This window comes from Vicia villosa, linkage group LG1, assembly GCF_029867415.1.
Source record: "Vicia villosa cultivar HV-30 ecotype Madison, WI linkage group LG1, Vvil1.0, whole genome shotgun sequence".
Classification (NCBI taxonomy): Eukaryota; Viridiplantae; Streptophyta; class Magnoliopsida; order Fabales; family Fabaceae; genus Vicia; species Vicia villosa.
The window spans coordinates 187,042,788-187,063,780 of record NC_081180.1 but is presented as its reverse complement, the minus strand read 5'-3'; the positions used below and the strand labels follow the sequence as shown (position 1 = coordinate 187,063,780).

General features: G+C 30.0%; 1 protein-coding gene across 1 annotated transcript; it reads left to right on the top strand.

Annotated features, from left to right (window-relative positions):
• The first annotated feature begins 8,299 nt into the window (after positions 1-8,299).
• Positions 8,300-15,289, top strand: LOC131644741 (uncharacterized). The gene is made up of 8 exons (XM_058915322.1): positions 8,300-8,721; positions 9,093-9,461; positions 9,544-9,803; positions 11,387-11,528; positions 11,687-12,058; positions 12,180-12,311; positions 12,476-12,604; positions 12,734-15,289. The coding sequence occupies exons 1-8, from the start codon at positions 8,608-8,610 to the stop codon at positions 14,921-14,923; spliced, it is 3,708 nt and encodes a 1,235-aa protein (XP_058771305.1). The 5' UTR covers positions 8,300-8,607; the 3' UTR covers positions 14,924-15,289.
• Positions 15,290-20,993: the final 5,704 nt, after the last annotated feature.

Sequence of the window (20,993 nt, the reverse complement as noted above, 5' to 3'; positions counted from 1 at the left end):
GAGTTTGCTAGAATTGACCTGTGTGTGATCAAATAGGAGTGGATTGTTTTCGGTGTAAATTTTCTCCAATTAAATTTTGGCCACGTTAAAAATATAATTAAATCAATGAAATATGAGTTTTAAGGATGAAGATATACACTGTTACACCTACGATAAAAATTACACCGGAGAGAATATTTGTCTGTGACCAAACATATTTTAGAAATTATATATTATATCAATATCAAATTGCTTCATTATACAATTCATTATTATATTATATTTATTCTATCATGGGCAACAAATAGATCCTAAATAAATAACAAATCTTTTATTAGATATGTTATTTAATTTGAACTATAAACCTTAGGTTTAATTTTAATTTTGTTTGCTCAATTTTATTTCATTAATGAAATTAATCATTTTTTAAAATTCAAATTGTTTTGATTTCCTTTGTGTTTAAAATTAATGATATTTTATTCTTAAATGATGAGTTATTTATAAAACGTAACAAATCATCATCTATGAACTTTTGTATAATTTTAAAGATGAAAAAGTATAAGTTACACGTGGTTAAAAAATGAACACATCATTAAATTTCAATAAAAATATGAGAAATGGACTATTTTTTTTAAAAACTTTAAAAATTAATATATAAATTATATGTCTTTAAAAATTAAACACAATCATCAATTTTAAGTGTAATATTGTGAAAAATATATCAAACCAATTTGAATTTGAGAAATAATTTTTTTCTTCTATAAATAAGATGAAATAGTGATACTAAAACTATAATTTACTCAAACCTTCAATTTTCTCTAATGAATCAAATATATTATTTATTTTATATTCTATTATCATTTGCATAACTTTAATATCTATATTAATCGTTTTGCACGAATATATGCTAGTTATAATTATAAATAAATAATGTTATTCAACACTTGTAGTAACTCATAATGAGGATATTTGACGATTAAGAGTGGAATCTCGTGTATATCCTTTCTTTTAAAAAAGTTTATTTATCATACTTTCTATCATTCTTATTTTATGTTAGTAGGCCTTTCAAATCTCACGACTTTCAAATCCTACACACCAACTCCATTTTCTATCTCTCACGACCTTTCAAATTTTATACTATGCAAAGGACAACATTGAGCTCTCTCTCTTTCATAGAAAACCTACTCACCAGTCACCACCCTTCATCTTGAAATTACACTTCTAAATGATTATCCAATAATTTTTTTAAGCCCTAAGTGGTCTTCCACCATCAAGACCTCATGACCACCATATTCTTTTCCTATCAAACACACCCATATCAATGTGAAAAACCACCGTATCTACCACCCCCATAAATAGGCCATAACTCCATCATACAAGAAATGTTAGGGGAAGACATCATAATCCCTAGTAAGAGTCCCTTTTCCTCTCCAGTCTTACTAGTAAAAAAAGGTGGGACATAACGATTCTGTGTTGACTACATAGCACTCAATGTTGTTACAATCAAATACAAATTTCCCATTCCAATAATTGACAAATTATTAGATGAACTTGATGCTCCATTAATTTTTATCAATATAGATTTATGCTCAGGATATCACTAGATCCGTGTTGCATTAGAAGATATACATAAGATTGCTTTTTGAACTTTCGATGATCATTACGAATTTCTTGTGATGCTTTTCGAGCTCACTAATGCCACATCTATTTTTTTTAGTATTTTTTGAGGACATCTTAATATATAATTCTAATTTGAGCGATCACTTAGTTCATTTGCATATTGTTTTAACTTATTAAAATCACATGTTTTTGTTGCCAAATTATCTAAATGTGTTTCTACAGTGGATAAAGTCAATTACTTGGGTCATATGATTTATGTTAGGGGTGTTGCACCCAATCCAAAAAAAATTACAAGGAATTTTGAATTGGCCTAATCTCGCTCTCTCGTGATTCTCAGAGGCTTTTTAGGACTCATCAATTTTTACAGGTGCTTTGTGTGCAGTACACCACTCTTGCTACCCCTTTCATTTATTTGTTTTGTTCCATTAAATTTCCTTAGGGTACAAAGGCTAGTTTAGCCTTTACAGAATTGAAAAGAAAAATGTCCGACATGTTGGTGCTGGCTTTGCTAGACTTTACAAAAACATTTATTGTTGATACCGATGCATTTGGTGTGGCCATCGATGTTGTCTTGTCTCAAAATGGGAATCCACTCACCTTCTTCTGCAAGAAAATGTGTCTGAAATGCATGCTGCTTCAGTTTATGTGCGCGAAATGTATGCAATCACATACCATCAAAAAGTGACGCCAGTATCTGATTTGTTAACATTTCTACATCTACAAAGATCAAAAGAGTTTGAGAAACTTGTTGTTTCAAAAGATACAAACACTAGAACAACAAAATTGGGCTTCAAAACTACAAGGGTTCAACTTTGAGATTTTTTACAAACATGGGAGATTGAATCTAGTTGTTAATGCTTTCAGCAAAAAAAAAATTCAGAAGCTGACTCTTTGCTGCTATCCTTGTCTTCACCAGGTCTGAATCTCATCAAACAACTCCAACAATATTATGCATCACAAAGCGAAGGTCAGAAGTTAGTTGAGCAGATGGAAAAATATAATAAAGATCATAAGTGGTATAAATTTTCAAATGGGTTAATTTATTTCAAGGATAAATTATTTGTACCTGCTTTCAAGGACCTCCGTATGACACTTATTCATGAATATCATAACACACCGACAGGGGGCCAGTCTGGTGTCAACCATATTGTAGCAAGACTTTAATCACCATTTTCATTGCTTGGCCTATACGAAAATGTAAAATATTTTGTGAAACAGTGCTTAACATGTCAACATAACAAAAATCAACCCCAAAAAAAGGGTTACTTCAGCCACTGCGTACTCCAAACCAAGTTTAGGAAGAACTTACAATGGAATTTATCACATACTTGCCTAACTCTTTTGTTCACGCTGTTATCTAGGTGTTTTGTGATTGCCTAACAAAGTATACTTATTTTGTTGCCTTACCCACCAAGTTCTCTACTGTTGATTTGACTTTATACTTTTCAGTGGAAATATTCTGCCTCCACGAAGTTCCAAAATCCATAATCTTTTACTATGACCCTCTCTCTTCTTTAGCACTTTATGGACATATTTTTTTTTTAAATACAAGGGACAACTCTCAAATACAACATAACATATCACCTAAAAGCATACGAAAAAACTGAAGTAGTTAATTGGTGTTTAGAAACTTACCTAAGATGTTTTGCTAACGATCAACCCCGCCACTAGTTCAAGCTCTTGCACTTGGCAGAATTTTGACACAACAACATATTCCTTTTTTCTATCCTAAAGACTCATTTTCTAGCCATGTATGGTCAAACTGCACCACCTATTCTATAATATATGGTCGTTTCTACAAAAACGGAGTCTCTTGTCTCTTGAAACTCAGGCAAATAAAAATAGGATAAACTTTACCTTTGAAGTTGGAGGTTTAATACCTTCTCTAATTACGTAAAAAATTAAAAACGACCCCTCTAAATAGCTCAAAATTTTGAAATACAGGGCAACAAAAGAAACTCAATTTGAAGCGTTATTTACACTACCATATCCCAAGATCAAGCCAAAACATGTCCTCCTTTTCCTCAACTGTTTGATGATTATCACATTGCTATAATCTAGCCCACATATCATTAATCACTTCCTCAATCCAATCCTTATTCAACGGTTAACTTTCCTAGTTGCTTGATCAAAATCTCACCTCATCTAGATCGTCCCTCACTACAAAGGCCAACACACATGTACATCTTCATTATGACGTGGGCCTACCTGCATAGGCAGGGCATCAATCAACCCTGTAGTCTCCTAATGACAACGGACTAGCTAGTGGTACAAGCAAGGCTATTTATTTGACCAACTCTCCACCATTGGATTCTTGTTCTCTCATAAAAACTCCATCATAACCCTTAATTCAAATTCCCTCCCCAAACACTTCCTAACCACTTATCTCATCAAGTTGCACCCTACTTAATCCATTGTCAACTTTTTCAATCTAGTCCCCTCATATCCAATCCCCACGCGTCCTAATCGCCAATACATCTCCCATCAATTCTAAAATTTTCCCATATATCTCTCAACCAATAATTTAGCCTAATTCATTTTCCACACAAACCAAATTTTACAAACCGATTAATTTAACATCCCTCAACCAAACTCACGTTACTAATCAGTACCCAACAAAACCAAAAGTTTCTCCCACTTAACCACATATCACACCTCCAACATATCCTCTCCAGCTAGTATTTTATTGCCATGTGATTTAACAGAAATGAACCTTGAGGACAAGGTTCCTCATGGGCCTAGGAATATTGTAAGTAGGCCAATCTTTAAGCCCAAAAGAAATACAAAAACCCTCAAGTGGCTTACTGACTGTTATCAGTATTAATATGAGTGTATTAGAAATTACATCTAATGTCTCTTTATTATTTTGAAGTGTTATTTGTCTTTACAAAAGAGGTCTTGACCCATTAAATTAGAAAATCTTAAGTATTTAAATTGTAATTTTCTGAAGTTGAATTTAATGAAAGATCAAAAGTTTGTTTTATGGTTTCTTCCTTTATCAATATTAATAAAGAAGTTGAACAACAATTTCATAAAATATACATTAAAGAAAATAAAATATTATATGAAGTTAAATAATATATTTATTAAGTCTATATTTCTAAATTTATAAAATATAAATTTTATTTTAAAATATAATAAATTTATTGTAATGATAGTTTTATATATATATATATATATATATATATATATATATATCATATTTGTATTTAATTTATATAAAAAACATAAAAAAATTATTCATTAACTTATAAAAATGATTTTCTTTTTTTGCTTTTTAGTCAATGATTTATTTAAAAACAATTAAATCCTGGAATTTTTTAATAACTTTTTGTTAATTTATTATAAGAATATTTAAAGAATTTTAGAAAATTAAGTAATTATTTCGTTAATTTTTATATAAATTTTAAATATAATAAACATAATAATTTATATATAAAAATATTTAAGATTAATTTAAATATATTTTAATTATAATATAATCTTCATAATTGTCCATATCAAATGTATATCTAACACATGAAATAATAACATAATGATTTCAATTTTTTTATTATATTTGTATGAGATACATTATACAATAAAAATTTATTATGTTACTATCTTATCTTGTTCCCTATATTTGAGCTAATTTATGAAATTAGTTTCTTTTATTTTTAATTCAATTATTTTGATTTCTCTCTCACACTCTTGCATTTAAATTTGACCATGTGTCTGCTTTTAAATGACGTGTCGTTTGTGAAATGTGATAAATTATAATATATAAGAATTTTTGTGAAATTTTATAAATAAAATATTTAAGTTTAGAAAATGAATACTTGGTCGACTTTCAGTGAAAATAAATAATTTGGAGGCTAAAACTTTTTGAACTTGAATAAAGAAATTAATTTTATAAATTTATTAAAATAAGAGAACTAAAAATTTATTTAAATCTTATTCTTATCGGCTAGTTATCCTTTATACCACCCTCAATCTTAAATATAGAATTTCTTATTTTAAATCATGTAAATTAAGAAAGTTTATTGATATATTATTTATTAATTATTGTATAATTTTATAAATATATTTATAGAGAGAGAATAGATTAATATTTGAGTAAGAATATTCATTATATATTAAAGAAAAAAATATAATATAAATAGGGATATGTTAATTAAAATAATTAATATACTTTGAAAGTTAAATTTTTATAATAAGGGAGATAAAAAAAATCTTACATTTAAAGACCACCAAAATTATTTTGACACCAAAATTAACACATACATTGTATATTACTGTTCACCAAGTCGATGAACAATGACATTTGTAATTTTGACTTTTAGACATCTTCATTTCTCTCTTTTCAAAACAACTTTAGTTAATGGTATATAAAAATTTGATTAATATAATTTGTAGTTTGGTTAATTGATCTAATACGTTGATTAGTATTGCTTATAATTTGGTTATTGAGTATCTAACACCAAAAAATAAAGTCTTACATGGTAAATCAAATTTAGTTATTGTTATGTATTAGGCTAATACAGTTCATAATTTGATTAATGAATTTTCAAACATAAAAAATCTTAAATAGTAAAATAAAATTGATTAGTGATATGCAAAGATTGTTAATACGTTTTATTATTTAATGTCAGAAAATAATTAGTATTATATATTTTGTTGATGAATGAAGTAGTGAAGTTAGTTAATAAATTATAACTAAAATAAATGGCTAATAACATATAATTTTGTGGTTAATGCAATTTTGAAATTAATTAACGGAACAATTTAAATTTAAATACAAAAATAATTAAAAAATAGTGAAAAAATTTATTTTAATAGTAAAAAATACCAATTCTTTTTTATAAGAAAATAATTATTTTTACTCAAAAAATAATTATTCTTGTTGGTATAATTGGTTATACATATCTAAATACTCTTACAAGAAAACATGTTATACTATTTTTCATTGTATTTATACGATGAATAATATTTTTTTAAAAATTAATAAATAAATTTTTTTTTAAAGAATATTTTTTTATATAAAACTTTAATTAACGGTTTTAATTGATCATTTAATCTAATTATTTTTAGCAATATTTTTTATACAAAACTTTAATTAAAGCCGTTGGATTAATGATAATTAATGGTTAAGATTTGAAGTAAGTGTTGAACACTTACTCTTGGAGTAAATATAACCCTCCTCATATTTTCTTTGTACTCCCCTAATTTAATAGTCAATTTTTAGACAAAATCAGGGGTAAAATTAATAAAAATAGAGTGTGAAAATTAAAACAGATGAATAATCAATAGTGTAAAATTTTTGCCCAGACTACATAAAATTTCTGGCTCCGACACTATATATATATATATATATATATATATATATATATATATATATATATATATATATATATATATATATATATATATATATATAGGTTTTTCATATTTTTAATAATATTAATATTACGAGAATCATATATATTTTACTAAATAACAGTTATACCGCGGTTATATTTTATAACAGTTTTTTTTTTCTTTGGTATTGTATGCCCGATATTTGTCCAAATATAGAAATATAATTTGACATATAACTTTTCATAAAAATCACATAAATGACATAAGTAAGAAATTTGATTTATTGAACAAAAAGATGATTTTTTTACTTTAAAACCAATTTTTTCGAATTTTATTTATTTATGTTTACTTTTATAATTATTTTCATATAATTGCATGTGAACTCAAAGGTAAAAATTCATAATATCCATTTATGTAATTCACAATTAGTAAAATTCAAGATCTTGCTTACTTTTCCCATCCAACGAAGACGCAATGGTTCTATCATTCTCTTTTCCATTTCAACATACATTCAAACTATATATGACCCTTAATCTAATAATTTAATATATTAGCATGATAAAGATAAACATCCGTAAAAAAAAAAAAGAAAGATAAACATGTATTCACAATATTTCTAATTAAAAATTTAATCTTTAATTCATTTAGTTAAAATTTATAATTTCTTACCATCACATCTAATAAAATGTTAATTTGTCATGCAACAGATTCACATCTAATAAAATGTTAATTTGTCATGCAACAGATTCACATATCTCCACTTCAACTGTGTAACCATTTCCGTGCAACATATGAAATAAAATGTTAATTTTTCATGTAGTGTCCATAAATTTGTATACATTCATCAAATTAAACTTTACTCTCTATATTTTTTTTATAAAAAAAAATTATATGTTATTTTATTAATATTATTTTTTTATTATACTCTTAAATATTTATTATTCTTTTTTATTATATAAATTTATCTTTTCAATATCATTAATAAAAATTAATTTTATAAAAACTTTCGTAATTTTTCTTTTTCATACAATAACTATTGCATTTCTTAATACATGTGAAAAAAATAAAAAAACGACTTGTAAATAAAAACAAAGAGAACACCATTTAAATATTTATATTTAAAAATTTAACAAATCAAATGTCAACATTATGAGTTTTAAAAATAAAAACCAATGTAACAAATGTCAACATTATTCAATAAAAAAAATGTCATTCTAGATAAAATAATAAATATTAATAAAAAAAAGTTTATATAAGTTGAATTCAATAAATTCACAAGAATTTAATTAAAAAAATCACAAGAATTATTAGGGTATATAAAGCAAAAATCATTTAGCATAAGCATAATCAAAATTTTCATCTTGAGTGTGTGTCTCTCTCTCCTCTCCCTCTCTCTCTACACCTACATATATATGTATATGTGAATGAATGTGTACATGATGACATGACACAACACACAAACACACGCAGTCTCACATGACACCAAATCTCATCTTCATCCCAATCGACCACACCACACCATACCCTTCTTCTCTCTACTTTCTCTCTCTAAATCTCTCGATCTGTGAATTTTCATTCTAGATTTTGTCTATTCTTTATTCTTTCTTTCTCGATTCCGATTCACATCCAATTCAAATGAAACCATTGCTGTTTCGTTATTGAATCAAAAACATGCCAGGATTACCCCAATTCAGTAATGGCTCATCACCCCCGATGAACTCTATCTCTGCCAATGGATTCTGGTCTAAGAATCGTGACGATGTTGGATACAATCAGCTCCACAAGGTATATATATTCGATCCAATTTTTTTTTTCTATTTTAATTTTGTGTCATAAAGTAGGTTTTTTTTATTAGTTCTTAGATTTATTTATTTGATTTTATTAATTTTATTATCTGGGTTGATGCTAGATCGTTAATTTTATTGGTTTTTTATGTTGTTAATGATTGGCTGTTGAATTAGCTTTGTTTGGATCTAGCACTGGTGTAAAAGAATTGATTTTTTTTTGGGAGAGGGTTATAGGATGTAGTTTTATTGGATGCAGTAATAATGTTTGATTGTTTGATATGTTTGATAAATGGTTGTGATTTAATGATGTGAAATACTGAAAGATAGGAAATTGATTGTTTGATCAATGGTTTTTTTTTTGTGATATAGTTCTGGAGTGAGCTGTCGCCACAAGCGCGGCAGGAGCTTTTGAGAATTGACAAGCAAACTCTTTTTGAGCAAGCTCGGAAAAACATGTACTGCTCGAGATGCAATGGTTTGCTTCTTGAAGGCTTTTTGCAGATTGTTATGTATGGGAAGTCTTTGCAGCCGGAAGGAGCGGGTGTTCAGTTTCCTTGTGGCAGACCCGGGGGTTTGAAGAATCAGAGTTATGGTGGATCGTCTCTTTCCAATGGGGTACAAGATGAAATTCGAGATCCGTCTGTTCATCCTTGGGGAGGTTTGACGACGACGCGTGAGGGTTCGCTCACACTTATGGACTGCTACTTGTATTCGAAGTCTCTGAAAGGACTGCAAATTGTAAGTGTAGTGTAGTTGCATGGGTTCTCGTGATGCAATAATTTTCCCTGCATGGTAGCTTATCTTCTTTTTATTTTATTAGGTGTTTGACGGCGCGCGTGCTAGAGAGCGGGAAAGAGAACTGCTTTATCCCGATGCCTGCGGTGGTGGAGGCCGTGGTTGGATAAGCCAAGGGATAGTGAGTTATGGTAGAGGCCATGGGACACGGGAAACGTGTGCCCTGCATACTGCCAGACTTTCATGCGATACGCTGGTGGATTTTTGGTCAGCACTGGGCGAAGAGACAAGACAATCTCTTTTAAGGATGAAGGAAGAAGATTTTATTGAAAGACTCATGTTCAGGTTAGTGATTTATTTGAGTATTCTCCATAGTGCATTAATCTTAGATAATGCCGGGCCTTAGCAGCGACTTTGGTCCCAGTTGACGATAATAACTTGTAGTAATAATAGTATCAAGTATTTTATTACCTATTTTACTTTATTGCCTCGAGTATATTTTCCTTAGTTGCAGCACGTTATGGTACTTGTAGTTGACTTTTATATGCTTACATCAAATGCATTCCAGTTTTGTTAAATAGCCGCTATAGCGCCGATTTACAGCTATTGCCTTGAGTATCTTTTCCTTAGTTGCAGCGCGTTATGGTACTTGTCGTTGACTTTTATATGCTTACATCAAATGCATTCCAATTTTGTTAAATAGCCGCAATAGCGCCGATATACAGCTATTGCCTTGACTATAGACTATCGCATAGCGGAATTTTGATAATTCACTGTTTTCTACAATTGACAACACTGATGCATTTTGGAAAAGGATTAAAACATATTTCATGCATGAATGAATGATGACTGTCTTATATTTTCATTATTTTCCTTATACGATGTTAAAATAACTAAACATTTATTTATTGATTCTTAGGGATAAGATAATTAAATATTTTAACTGTATATACTTTAGAAAAATTAAATATTTTGGCATTCAAATTGTTTTGCTCTTATTCTTTCTCACTTCTCGCATTATTTTAAAGTGGGCTTTTAAGGGAGATAATTGATATCAAACTATTGCTGTAGATGGTATCAACATAGCATTTTCTTCATTTCCAAATTCTCTTATTTTGTTCCTTTTTGTTTATGTTTGCAAACATGTATTTTATTTAAAATTTTCATTGCTACATTTTTATTTTATTTATTTATTTCATAGCAATGTGAAATATCAAATAGAAAGGAGTGTTAGGATGCCAAGCAACTAAGGAATATGCCCAAGGTGATAATTATAGTAAATTAAGCTAGCTTTCGGGGTTGAGCTAGGCCAAGTTTATTATCAATTTTAATATGGTATTGGAGTCTACATTAGGCCTGATATTGTGTCCCTTGTAGATTTTCAATCCCTCAACTCAAGATTTTCAATCTTAGGTTAAGATCCTACATTGGATAGGTAAATGGCCAGAGTGCTTTAATATAATTTCTTTAGCGAAATTTCGAGGTTACGTTAGGTTAGGTCTAAGTTATCAGCTCTTGTTTATCTAGTATTTTTGACCAGCATTTTGTCTTAGGAGTTACATGACCTTTAAGGAAAAAGACAGATATTAAGTGAAGTTTTATGTTCCTTGGCAACTTATTTGAAAATTTCATCATTATGCTTGGTTGCATGCTTGTTCCACTTCCAAAGAGAACTACTTTGTCTTCTATTGTTTTGAGGGTTTTAATGCCATTATATTTAGAGAAAATATTTTGTTTGGTTTTAAAGAATTTTTTTTCCTAAATTTTGATCTTATTCTATTTAGAAATGTGCAATTCTCATTTGATTTTTAGCATGATAGGGTTTATATTGTTGTAACTAAAAGAAGCCGTGCTTGAGGGCTGTGTTTGTGTGTGTATATTAAATTGTATATTTTTTATTTTATTAAAAGCTTACCTTTTATCTACAGGTTCGATAGCAAGAGGTTTTGCAGAGACTGTAGAAGAAATGTTATTCGAGAATTCAAGGAGCTAAAGGAACTCAAGCGCATGCGTAGAGAACCTCGTTGCACCAGTTGGTTTTGTGTTGCTGATACCGCCTTTCTGTATGAGGTGTGACTTCCATATTTTTATGCTGTGAAATCTGTTGTGATTTGGATTTCAATGGGAGAGTCTGTTGTGTAACATTTGTATGAAATAGATTATTTATCTTGCTACATGTTGGGACTATATTAAATATTGTGCTTAACTCAACACATCTGCTTTTTCAGGTATCAGATGACTCAATTCAAGCTGATTGGCGCCACACATTTGCGGATACTGTGGGATCGTATCATCACTTTGAGTGGGCTGTGGGTACAAGTGAAGGAAAATCAGACATTTTGGAATTTGAAAATGTTGGAACGAGCGGATGTGTTCAAGCTAGTGGCTTAGATCTTGGTGGCTTGAGTGCATGCTTCATTACCCTCCGAGCTTGGAAACTAGATGGACGGTGTACTGAGTTTTGTGTTAAAGCTCATGCATTGAAAGGTCAAGAGTGTGTACATTGCAGGCTAATTGTAGGGGATGGTTATGTTACAATCACAAAAGGAGAAAGTATAAAAAGATTCTTTGAGCATGCTGAAGAGGCGGAAGAAGAAGAGGTACTTCACGATAAGGAAATTGGATTCCCTTCTCTTGTCCAAAGTTTATGGAATTTTATAAATTGTTTGTGAGGAATGTCGTCTAAGTTTCATCAGTTAATTATACATTGCTTACTTCTAGGATGATGATTTGATGGACAAAGATGGGAATGAGCTCGATGGAGAATGCACCCGGCCGCAAAAGCATGCAAAGAGCCCTGAACTTGCCCGAGAGTTTCTTCTAGATGCTGCTACAGTTATATTCAAAGAACAGGCATGCTTTGCTTTGAATAATCGTTTTTTTATTCCACCTTCTATGAGTATCTTTACATCTTTTGAAATTTGATGTTTTATCTTTTCATTATGTTTTGGCCATGGTTGTTGTGTGTGTAGAGACTGTAGACATCTTATTCAACTACTAATTGTCTGTATTTACAGGTAGAAAAGGCTTTCAGAGAAGGAACGGCACGTCAAAATGCACATAGCATATTCGTTTGTCTCGCACTAAAACTGCTGGAGGAACGAGTTCATGTTGCATGCAAGGAGATCGTTACATTAGAAAAGCAGGTCTTAATTATTATCCTTTTATTAGGAACAGACTTTTGAGTATAAAATGAAAAAACCTAGATCACGCTTCTGTGTATTGTGATTATACTTCTTCCTAAATCGTAAATATATGATATGATGTATTTGCAGACAAAACTTCTTGAAGAAGAAGAAAAGGAAAAACGTGAAGAAGAAGAGCGCAAGGAGAGAAAAAGAGCAAAAGAAAGGGAGAAAAAGCTTAGGAGAAAGGAAAGACTAAAAGGAAAGGATAAAAATAAAGAAAGAAATTGTTCCGAGTCAGTTGATGTTCCTAGCTCTCCTGAAGCCTCAAAGGAAGAACTGTCTGCACCAGTTGATTCAGAGCAAAATAATGCTATTACATGCATGAATTCAGGTAATGCAACCGAAGAAGCTAATTTATCACAGTGTGATTACCCGAACATCCAAGATGACGACTTCTCAAGTGAGGGTAGTACTCTCAGAGCACAAGACTGTGCTTATGGTGACTATGATGGAGACATTGTAAATGCACATGACATCAATGATACTTCTACAGTTGATCAGCCAAAGTTTTATCATCAAAGACTTAGATATAGGAAAGAATTTCAACCTGATATGTCTTCAAAGTGGTCTGACAGATCTGAGCCAAGACACTATGGAGATAATTTTGGAACATCTTCGCGGGGAATCAGTGTATTGAACCGACAATCAAAAATAAATGTTCCAAAAACCAGCGGTCGTAATAGTGGTCATAAGTGTAACGAGAAGCCCTATAGTTCCAACTACCGGATGAGTGAAAAATATGATTTCCATTCATGCAGTTGTAGCGTGAACAATAAAATGACCAGAAGTAGTTGGGAGATGAAAGCTGCTAGTAAGGCTGAATCTACTGTAGATACATCTAGGCAGTTTTATCGTGGTAGTAAGTATAATCAGGTAGACTCAATGCATGAGAGTAGCGGAAGGCTCAAAAGCAGAGTCTTCTCAGGGAACTATTTTCAATCAAAGAAAGTTTGGGAACCTACGGAATCTTTCAACAAGTATGCTCGTAGTAATTCAGACTCTGATGTTACATTGAGGTCCACAGGTCAGGTATGTCAGTTCGATTCAGTCAAGTCACCTGTTGACGAAGTTGATGATTCAGGTGAAATTGACAATGATGGTAGTGATTTGAAGAGAAGTGGAATGACCGAAGACTGTCAGAATGATCTTGATGCAGAAGCCGAAGGATCGTGCAGCTCCATAGAAACAAAGAGATCTACCATAAATAATTCTTCTGATCACAGTCAAGGTAGCATTTCTAGTTCTGATAACTGCTCATCATGCCTCAGTGAGGGTGATAATAATACGACCTCTTCAAACCGTGAAAATACAGAATCTTCAAATTCAGATTCTGAAGATGCTAGCCAGATATACGAGGTAAGAGATAGTTCAGTCCGCGATGACAATGATTTGTCTGGCCGTTATGAACATGGGATCGAGAAAACTCATAACACAAATGGTGATGGTCAGTCGAGCAGGTTGCAATCTGTTACATCCTTAGATGTAGTAGAAAGTGAATCGTTTGGGAATCCTGTGTTAGAAACTGCCCAAAATTTTGAAAATGGTACTGTCCAAAATTTTGAAAATTGTCTTTCTTCCACCAATGTATGTTCTCAACCTGAAAGCATGCCTCCTCCAACGGCAACAAACCGAAACATACAATTTCCTGTGTTTCAGACTCCCTCGACAATGAGTTATTACCATCAAAATCCAGTTCCATGGCCGTCAGCTGCTCCCACAAATGGGTTGGTGCCCATTTTACACCCTAATCAATATTTATATGCAGGCCCTCTTGGATATAACTTAAACGAGGATCCACGCTACTGCTTGCAGTATGGTTCCTTGCAACAACCGACACCACAATTCAACCATGCTGCTATTCCAGTTTATCATCCAGTTGCGAGAGCTAAGGGCTTAAATGGAGAGGAACTGACTCAAACTTCTAAGCCATCATCTATGCAAGATCATATGCATGAATCTATTGCAGAAAGGTTCGTTCCACATGCACCTAATAGCAGAAAGGCAGTACTGAGCGGGGAAGACCGACATGGACATGGCAATTCTGCCAAGTCACAAGATAGTAACAATGGCTTTTCATTGTTTCAATTTGGTGGGCCAGTAGCCTTTTCAAATCAATGCAAAAGAGCTGCTGCGTCTTCAGACTATGTTGGAGATTTTAACTCAAAAAGTTTTCCAGATCAAGTCGAAAAAGATCATGGTTGCAATAAGAAAGAGAATGCTTTCATAGAGGAGTACAATTTGTTTGCGGCAAGTAATACCTGGTTCACAATTTTCTAAAAGAGGTGAAGTAGGGAATTCAGGCTCCATCTTCATGTGGCTGGTGGTTTGAGGTATCTTGTAATTTGAAAAACAATAAGCGTCTTCAGCAATTTCTAATTTTATTCCATAGATTTATTAGTTGATTGCTACTCAATATGTCTCTTTGTTTTGATGTAGAAAAAGACTGTGAGTGCTGGTATTTTAAAGGTTTTCTTTTTTCTCTTTTTATGAGATTACAATTGTAAGATTAAGGGAGGCATTTGTTTATGCCAAATTTTTTTCCTGTCATGTTGCAATCCAAAGCTTCTTCATTGTGGAAACTATATGGGAGATTTTGAATGAACATTATCAAAGTGATTAAAGTGTTATATTTGTTTGATTTTACTTGATGGTTTTTCACATAGTAATTTTATTCAGAATCATATCTTGGTGTTAAATAAGTGATTTGACTCATGTAGGTATTGAGTACCACTTAAAAGATAAGTTGTCTTCTGAGATACTTACAATTTGAATTTTGGAGTCACAGAATTCTTCTTTATGTATGCTGTCTAAAAAGAATTTAGGTTTCATATAGTTCAGATCTATCTTCATAAGAAGCCATATTGGGGTATGGTTCTGGAGTCGGCAATTCACTCCCCAAAAACACATAGTAGCACATTAGTAATAATAGGACACATACTTTATTAGATACTCCATCAATTTTAAAATAACTACCTATTTGTACAAAAATATTTAAAAAGATTGTTCTATTTTTTATTTTTTAATTATCAATATTGTTTATTATTTATACCATGTGTTTGTTTGATGGATTAAATTTACATTCTTGGAAATGTTATTTCTAGGAATGTTAATCCTTGGAAAATAATTCCCATCAATTTGTTTGGCAAGTTATTTAGGTTCCTAGGTATATTTCAAAATTTTATTTTATTTATAATTTTAAATTATTAAAAAATCAATATTAAAATATGAAAATAATATGTAAATGAGTAGTAATAGGTGGTTACTTTTTATTCCCATGGGAATGTTAGATTCCCACTCATTAACATGAGAATAAATCTTTAAAATTTTATGAGTAAATTTTATTTCAAGGAATAAAAAATGCCTAGGAATAATTTATTAAAACTTCAAACAAACATGGGAATATGAGATTCCCAACCTCACATTCCCAGGAACCCTATTTAAATCCATGAAACTAACACCCCCTAAGGGTGTAATCGTTTGGTTTATACCAATTTTTGATAAAAAAAAAGTCCTAACTGATGATATCTCTATCGGTTTTGTGTGTTTCGGTTTTTAAGATTTTGAAAAAATGAAATCGAACCAAACTTATCGGTTCAGTTGATCGGATTAAAATGTCTTTTTTAAAAAATATTATATTCATTAGTGTATTATCTACTATTGTGTTTTTTAGTGTATTTATGTTATTAATTTTAAGAATAATACATTTTGTGTAATTAATTTCATATATTAATTTTTTCAAACAAATTACAAGTTGCTCTTAATACATATGAAAAGTGACTTGATTTTCATGGTATTGTAAATAAGTTCACTATCAAATATAAAAATTGACACTTGGCACCAGAAGGTTGGCAAGGGATTTGAAAGCTTAACAAATATAGCACAACAAAATACACATCAATTAACATATTTCACACCTCAAAACTATTTTCTAAAACTAGAAAGAATTTTGTTGAAGAAGAAACAAAAAAGGTTTTAAAAAATGAAAATTAATAAAGAGGACTTGAACACGAAGAAGACAACCATAACAAATTAGAGACGATAAAGAGAGCAACAGTTGTGGCAGACAGCGAGATCAACAGTTTAGTGAAAGCAAGTTTCTGTGAGTTATAGTTTCTTCTTCCTATGCTTTAGAGTTTGATTCTAGATGTGTGTTTTACTTAATTGAATAAAGCGTAAATAAATTTGGACTTAATAATGGATAAAATAAAATATTTATATAATTATATCCATTGCTTCGGTTTATCTGTTTGACGGTTTTTAAAAACTAAAACCTAAAACCAAATCAAGCCAGTTTTTATTGGTTCGGTTCGGTTTTAGAATTGAACCAAAGACAATTATTTTATTTCTGTTTAATTTGATTTAAATTATCGGTTTAATTGATTTTTCTAATCCGCTTACACTCTTACATCTAATTACAAATTACTCGATTATTATCCCTTTTAGTTTAAAATCTTTTACTTTGTATATAAATAAAAGTAAATACATTATTATTTAATAAGGGTATATCAATAAAAATATTTTCCTTCAATTATTTATACATTATTAATATACATGAATTTATTAAATGAGTCAATTATTTTAAAATAAAATAGTGAATAATTAATATTAGTTATATAAGAATTATTTAAATAAGGTTGAATCCTTTCTAATCTCAATTTAATCAATATGACTTTGATACTTAAATTATATCAAGTAGATTTTATAGAGAAATATAGATATCTTGCATTTTCAAATTTTCAATTTAAAATCATCACTAAGATCATTGCAGATATGTTGGTCATCTTATCTTCTAAATTTGTTTCAGAACACCAAAGAAACTTTATTAGGTACAAACATATTTAAGAGTGCATTAAGATTAATTTAGAAGTTCTTAATATGCTAGACAAGATTTTTTTTTGAGATAGTATGACTTTGGAAGATAAACATCATAAAAGCCTTTGATATTTTAGAATGACAATATCTTATTAAAGTTATCGTTCAATTTAGCTTTGATTAAATATTTTGTGATTAGATACTTACCATTCTAGTCTATACTTTCAATCAAACTATTTATCATGACAAATGTAAAAGCTGTTAAATTTATTTCTTGGTCTAGAGGAGTGAGGAAAGGAGATTCCCTATCTTCCTTGCACTTCTGCATTGCTAAAGAGACACTTAGTAGGTAATTATCTATGTTTGTGGACTATGGTAAATTTACATGCATATCAGTTGTTAAGACAATCATTCATAACCACACTTTTTTTGTAGATGGCCTTATGATATTTTACAAAACTATCAGGAATATGCTCAAGTCATTAATCTTCTCTTTTAAGAATATGCTCATAATTATGGTCATCACATTAGTCCAACTAAATGTAAGCTTTATGGTGGAGATACTTTTGGATTTCGGTTGAGGCACATTGTAGCTATGCTTGGATTCACAGTAGGACAAACACCATTTAACTATCTTAGAGTTCCTATATTCAAAGAAAAGTTTAGAACTCATCATATTCAAGTCATATTAGATACAACCAAAATAGTTACTTGGAAATGACAAGTTCTTTCTATGATGAGTAGGGTTTCATTGGTTCAGTAAGTTGTACAAGAGATGCTTTTCTATAGTCTTAAAATTTATGAATGACCAATCTATCTTAACAAATCAGATTCTTGCATTTGAAGTTTTATGTGGACATGTAGCATAGACAGTAGAAAGCTGATTACTACATCTTGGAAGTTTTTTGCTCACTTTTGTCTAAAGGAGGTCTTGATCTGAGAGATATTAATATAATAAAAAAGATGGTTGTTTATATCTTTGTTGGAAGTTACTGACTATCAATAATCAATAACTTATTAATGATCAAAATAGTCTTCTATGCTTATTAGTAGCTACTTTAGGTACAAAAAATTAATGATGCATCATATTTTTTCTTCAATCTGGATTACCATTAAGCATTTCTTTTCCTTTCTAAAGGAACACAGTAGATGGTTGATTGATAATGTGAAGAATATTTATTTATGGACTAAAAATTAATTGAGATATAAATTTAAAGATTTTCACCTAGTACTACCAATGAATGTTCAATTTATGCAAACTGATAAGGTCGATTCAATTATCTAAGACATAAATTAGAACATTTCCTCATTATTGACGTTTTGAAAATTAACTTGCCATTTGATAATAATATTGCAAATAAACTCATTTGGACAAAATTTGCAAATAGTGACCTATCATTTAAAGATGCCTACAATTGTATCAGGAGGAATCACATTCAACTTTCTTTGAAAAAAATTCATTTAGCATCCCATACATACCATCTGCTAAGTTATTAGTGACGTGAAAACTAATGTATAATATTACTGTAATAGAAGACAACTTAATTTGAAGAGGAATGCATATCGCTTCGAGGTGCTTTCCTGCAATCATGATGTAGAAACTATATGCCACGTATTTCTTAGATACATATAAATTTTACTTTTCTATTATTAGATAAAGCGATTGTTTGACATGAATATTGACAGAACTAGTTACAAAAGCTTATTCAAGTTTGTTGGTAGAAGTTGGAGCTCTCAAATTCATAATCTGATCATAACTCTCATCATAATAATTCTTTGGAAAACTTAGCACACAAGAAATGATATCAGGTTTCAAAATGGTAACATTGACTTTGATAAAAACAGTTCCATGTTAAACAATTGGTCTATATGACATCTACTTCTTTCAAGGGGCACATGTATTTTTCAATTCAATAGTTTACAATTATTAAATGCTTTGACTTCAAATGTCAACCTCATCTCGCGCATACAGTCATACAAGCTAATTAATGTTTTCCTAGTCATGGTTGAATTAAGTGCAACATGAATGGAACTTCAAGAGAAAATCTTGCAATATCAACTTGTGGTGATATATATATATATATATATATATATATATATATATATATATATATATATATATATATATATATATATATATATATATATATATATATATATATATATATATATATATATATATATATATAATTATTTATGAACATTCTTGAAAGCTTTTTCAGTTAAAATTGAAATTTGCATATCCTTTTAAATTGAATTGCATGAAAACATGTTTGTTATAGAATATACTAACAAGAATAATTAGAGAAAGATTTGACTAAAATCTGACCTAATATTAACTATTGGTGCATTTTCTATTTTAAATATTATCTCTTAATATCTTAAAATTACATAGAAAAATATCTTACACACCATACAGTCCTTATATTGGCTGTTCTTATTTTTATTTATTTTTATTACTTTGTTAATAAAATTTGACATTTTCTAATCATTTAAGAGTGAAATTTTTTATTTTATTGGAATGAGTGTCATTGGTAGTTCAACTTTGTTAGTTAAATTTAGAATTTGATGATCACTCAAGATTGAAACTTTTAATTTTATTGAAGTGGGTGCCATGAAAACATTTAAAGAAGTTTAAATGACCTAGAAATTGATAAATAATTCGAAGAGTTAGCCACTTAGGATGCCACTACTTTCTTTTTAAAATTACAACTTGTATTTTCTAGCTAATTTCATTATACAGTTACCCTGTATATTCCAAAACAAAGCTACTAGAAAACCATGCAAGGATTTAAATGATTTAAAGCTACCTGCAATAATCAATGAAAAATTAAAAGAACTCATGACAAGATTTCACCAAAAGGATGTTAGATTTATGAATCTGGATAAAAAAGGAAAGGAAAACAAGAATTTCCTTAATATTCAATAACAAATAATCCTCACAATATTTTCACTTTCCTATTTCATAAACTAGTAAAATATTTGATGTAACATGCATAAAATATATTCTTAGCCTAACTTTAATTTACTACAAGGGATTTGACATGCATTCACTATACGCATGATAAATGGTAACACCGATTAAATTATAGAATAAATGCACAATCTATAATGTAGACATGCATATGGACTCTGCAAAAAGCACATTGTTAGGTGTAGGATATTCCTTGAGTCATAGGACAAGGGGGCCTCCTTAACAGGTTAAATAAAGGGAAATATTGCTTGTTTATTCATTATTCTGCTAGCCTTTTTATAGCAGTTCCATACAATTAGGGTTACATTTGATCAATCAATCCAATGATTCTCCTAGATTATAGGGATTGCTACTAGATTCTAACAAAATATCCTAACAGAATTTTACTAACAGCTAGATTTGCTGAGCTGGTATCCTTCTAGAATCCTAGGATACTGATAAATAAACTCCAGCTGTCCTATTTCTTCAAACATAGTTGTTGAGGTACTTGGGCCTGTTTTTCATGCGATCCGAGATTCTCTTCTTGGGCTGTTGTGCTGCAGTGGTATTGGGCTCTGCACT

Coding starts and splice junctions, on each gene's coding strand:
- LOC131644741 (XM_058915322.1), top strand. CDS start 8,608: ATGCCAGGATTACCCCAATTCAGTAATGGCTCATCACCCCCGATGAAC. Junction 9,462..9,543: donor CTCTGAAAGGACTGCAAATT/GTAAGTGTAGTG, acceptor TTATTTTATTAG/GTGTTTGACGGCGCGCGTGC. Junction 12,605..12,733: donor TCGTTACATTAGAAAAGCAG/GTCTTAATTATT, acceptor ATGTATTTGCAG/ACAAAACTTCTTGAAGAAGA.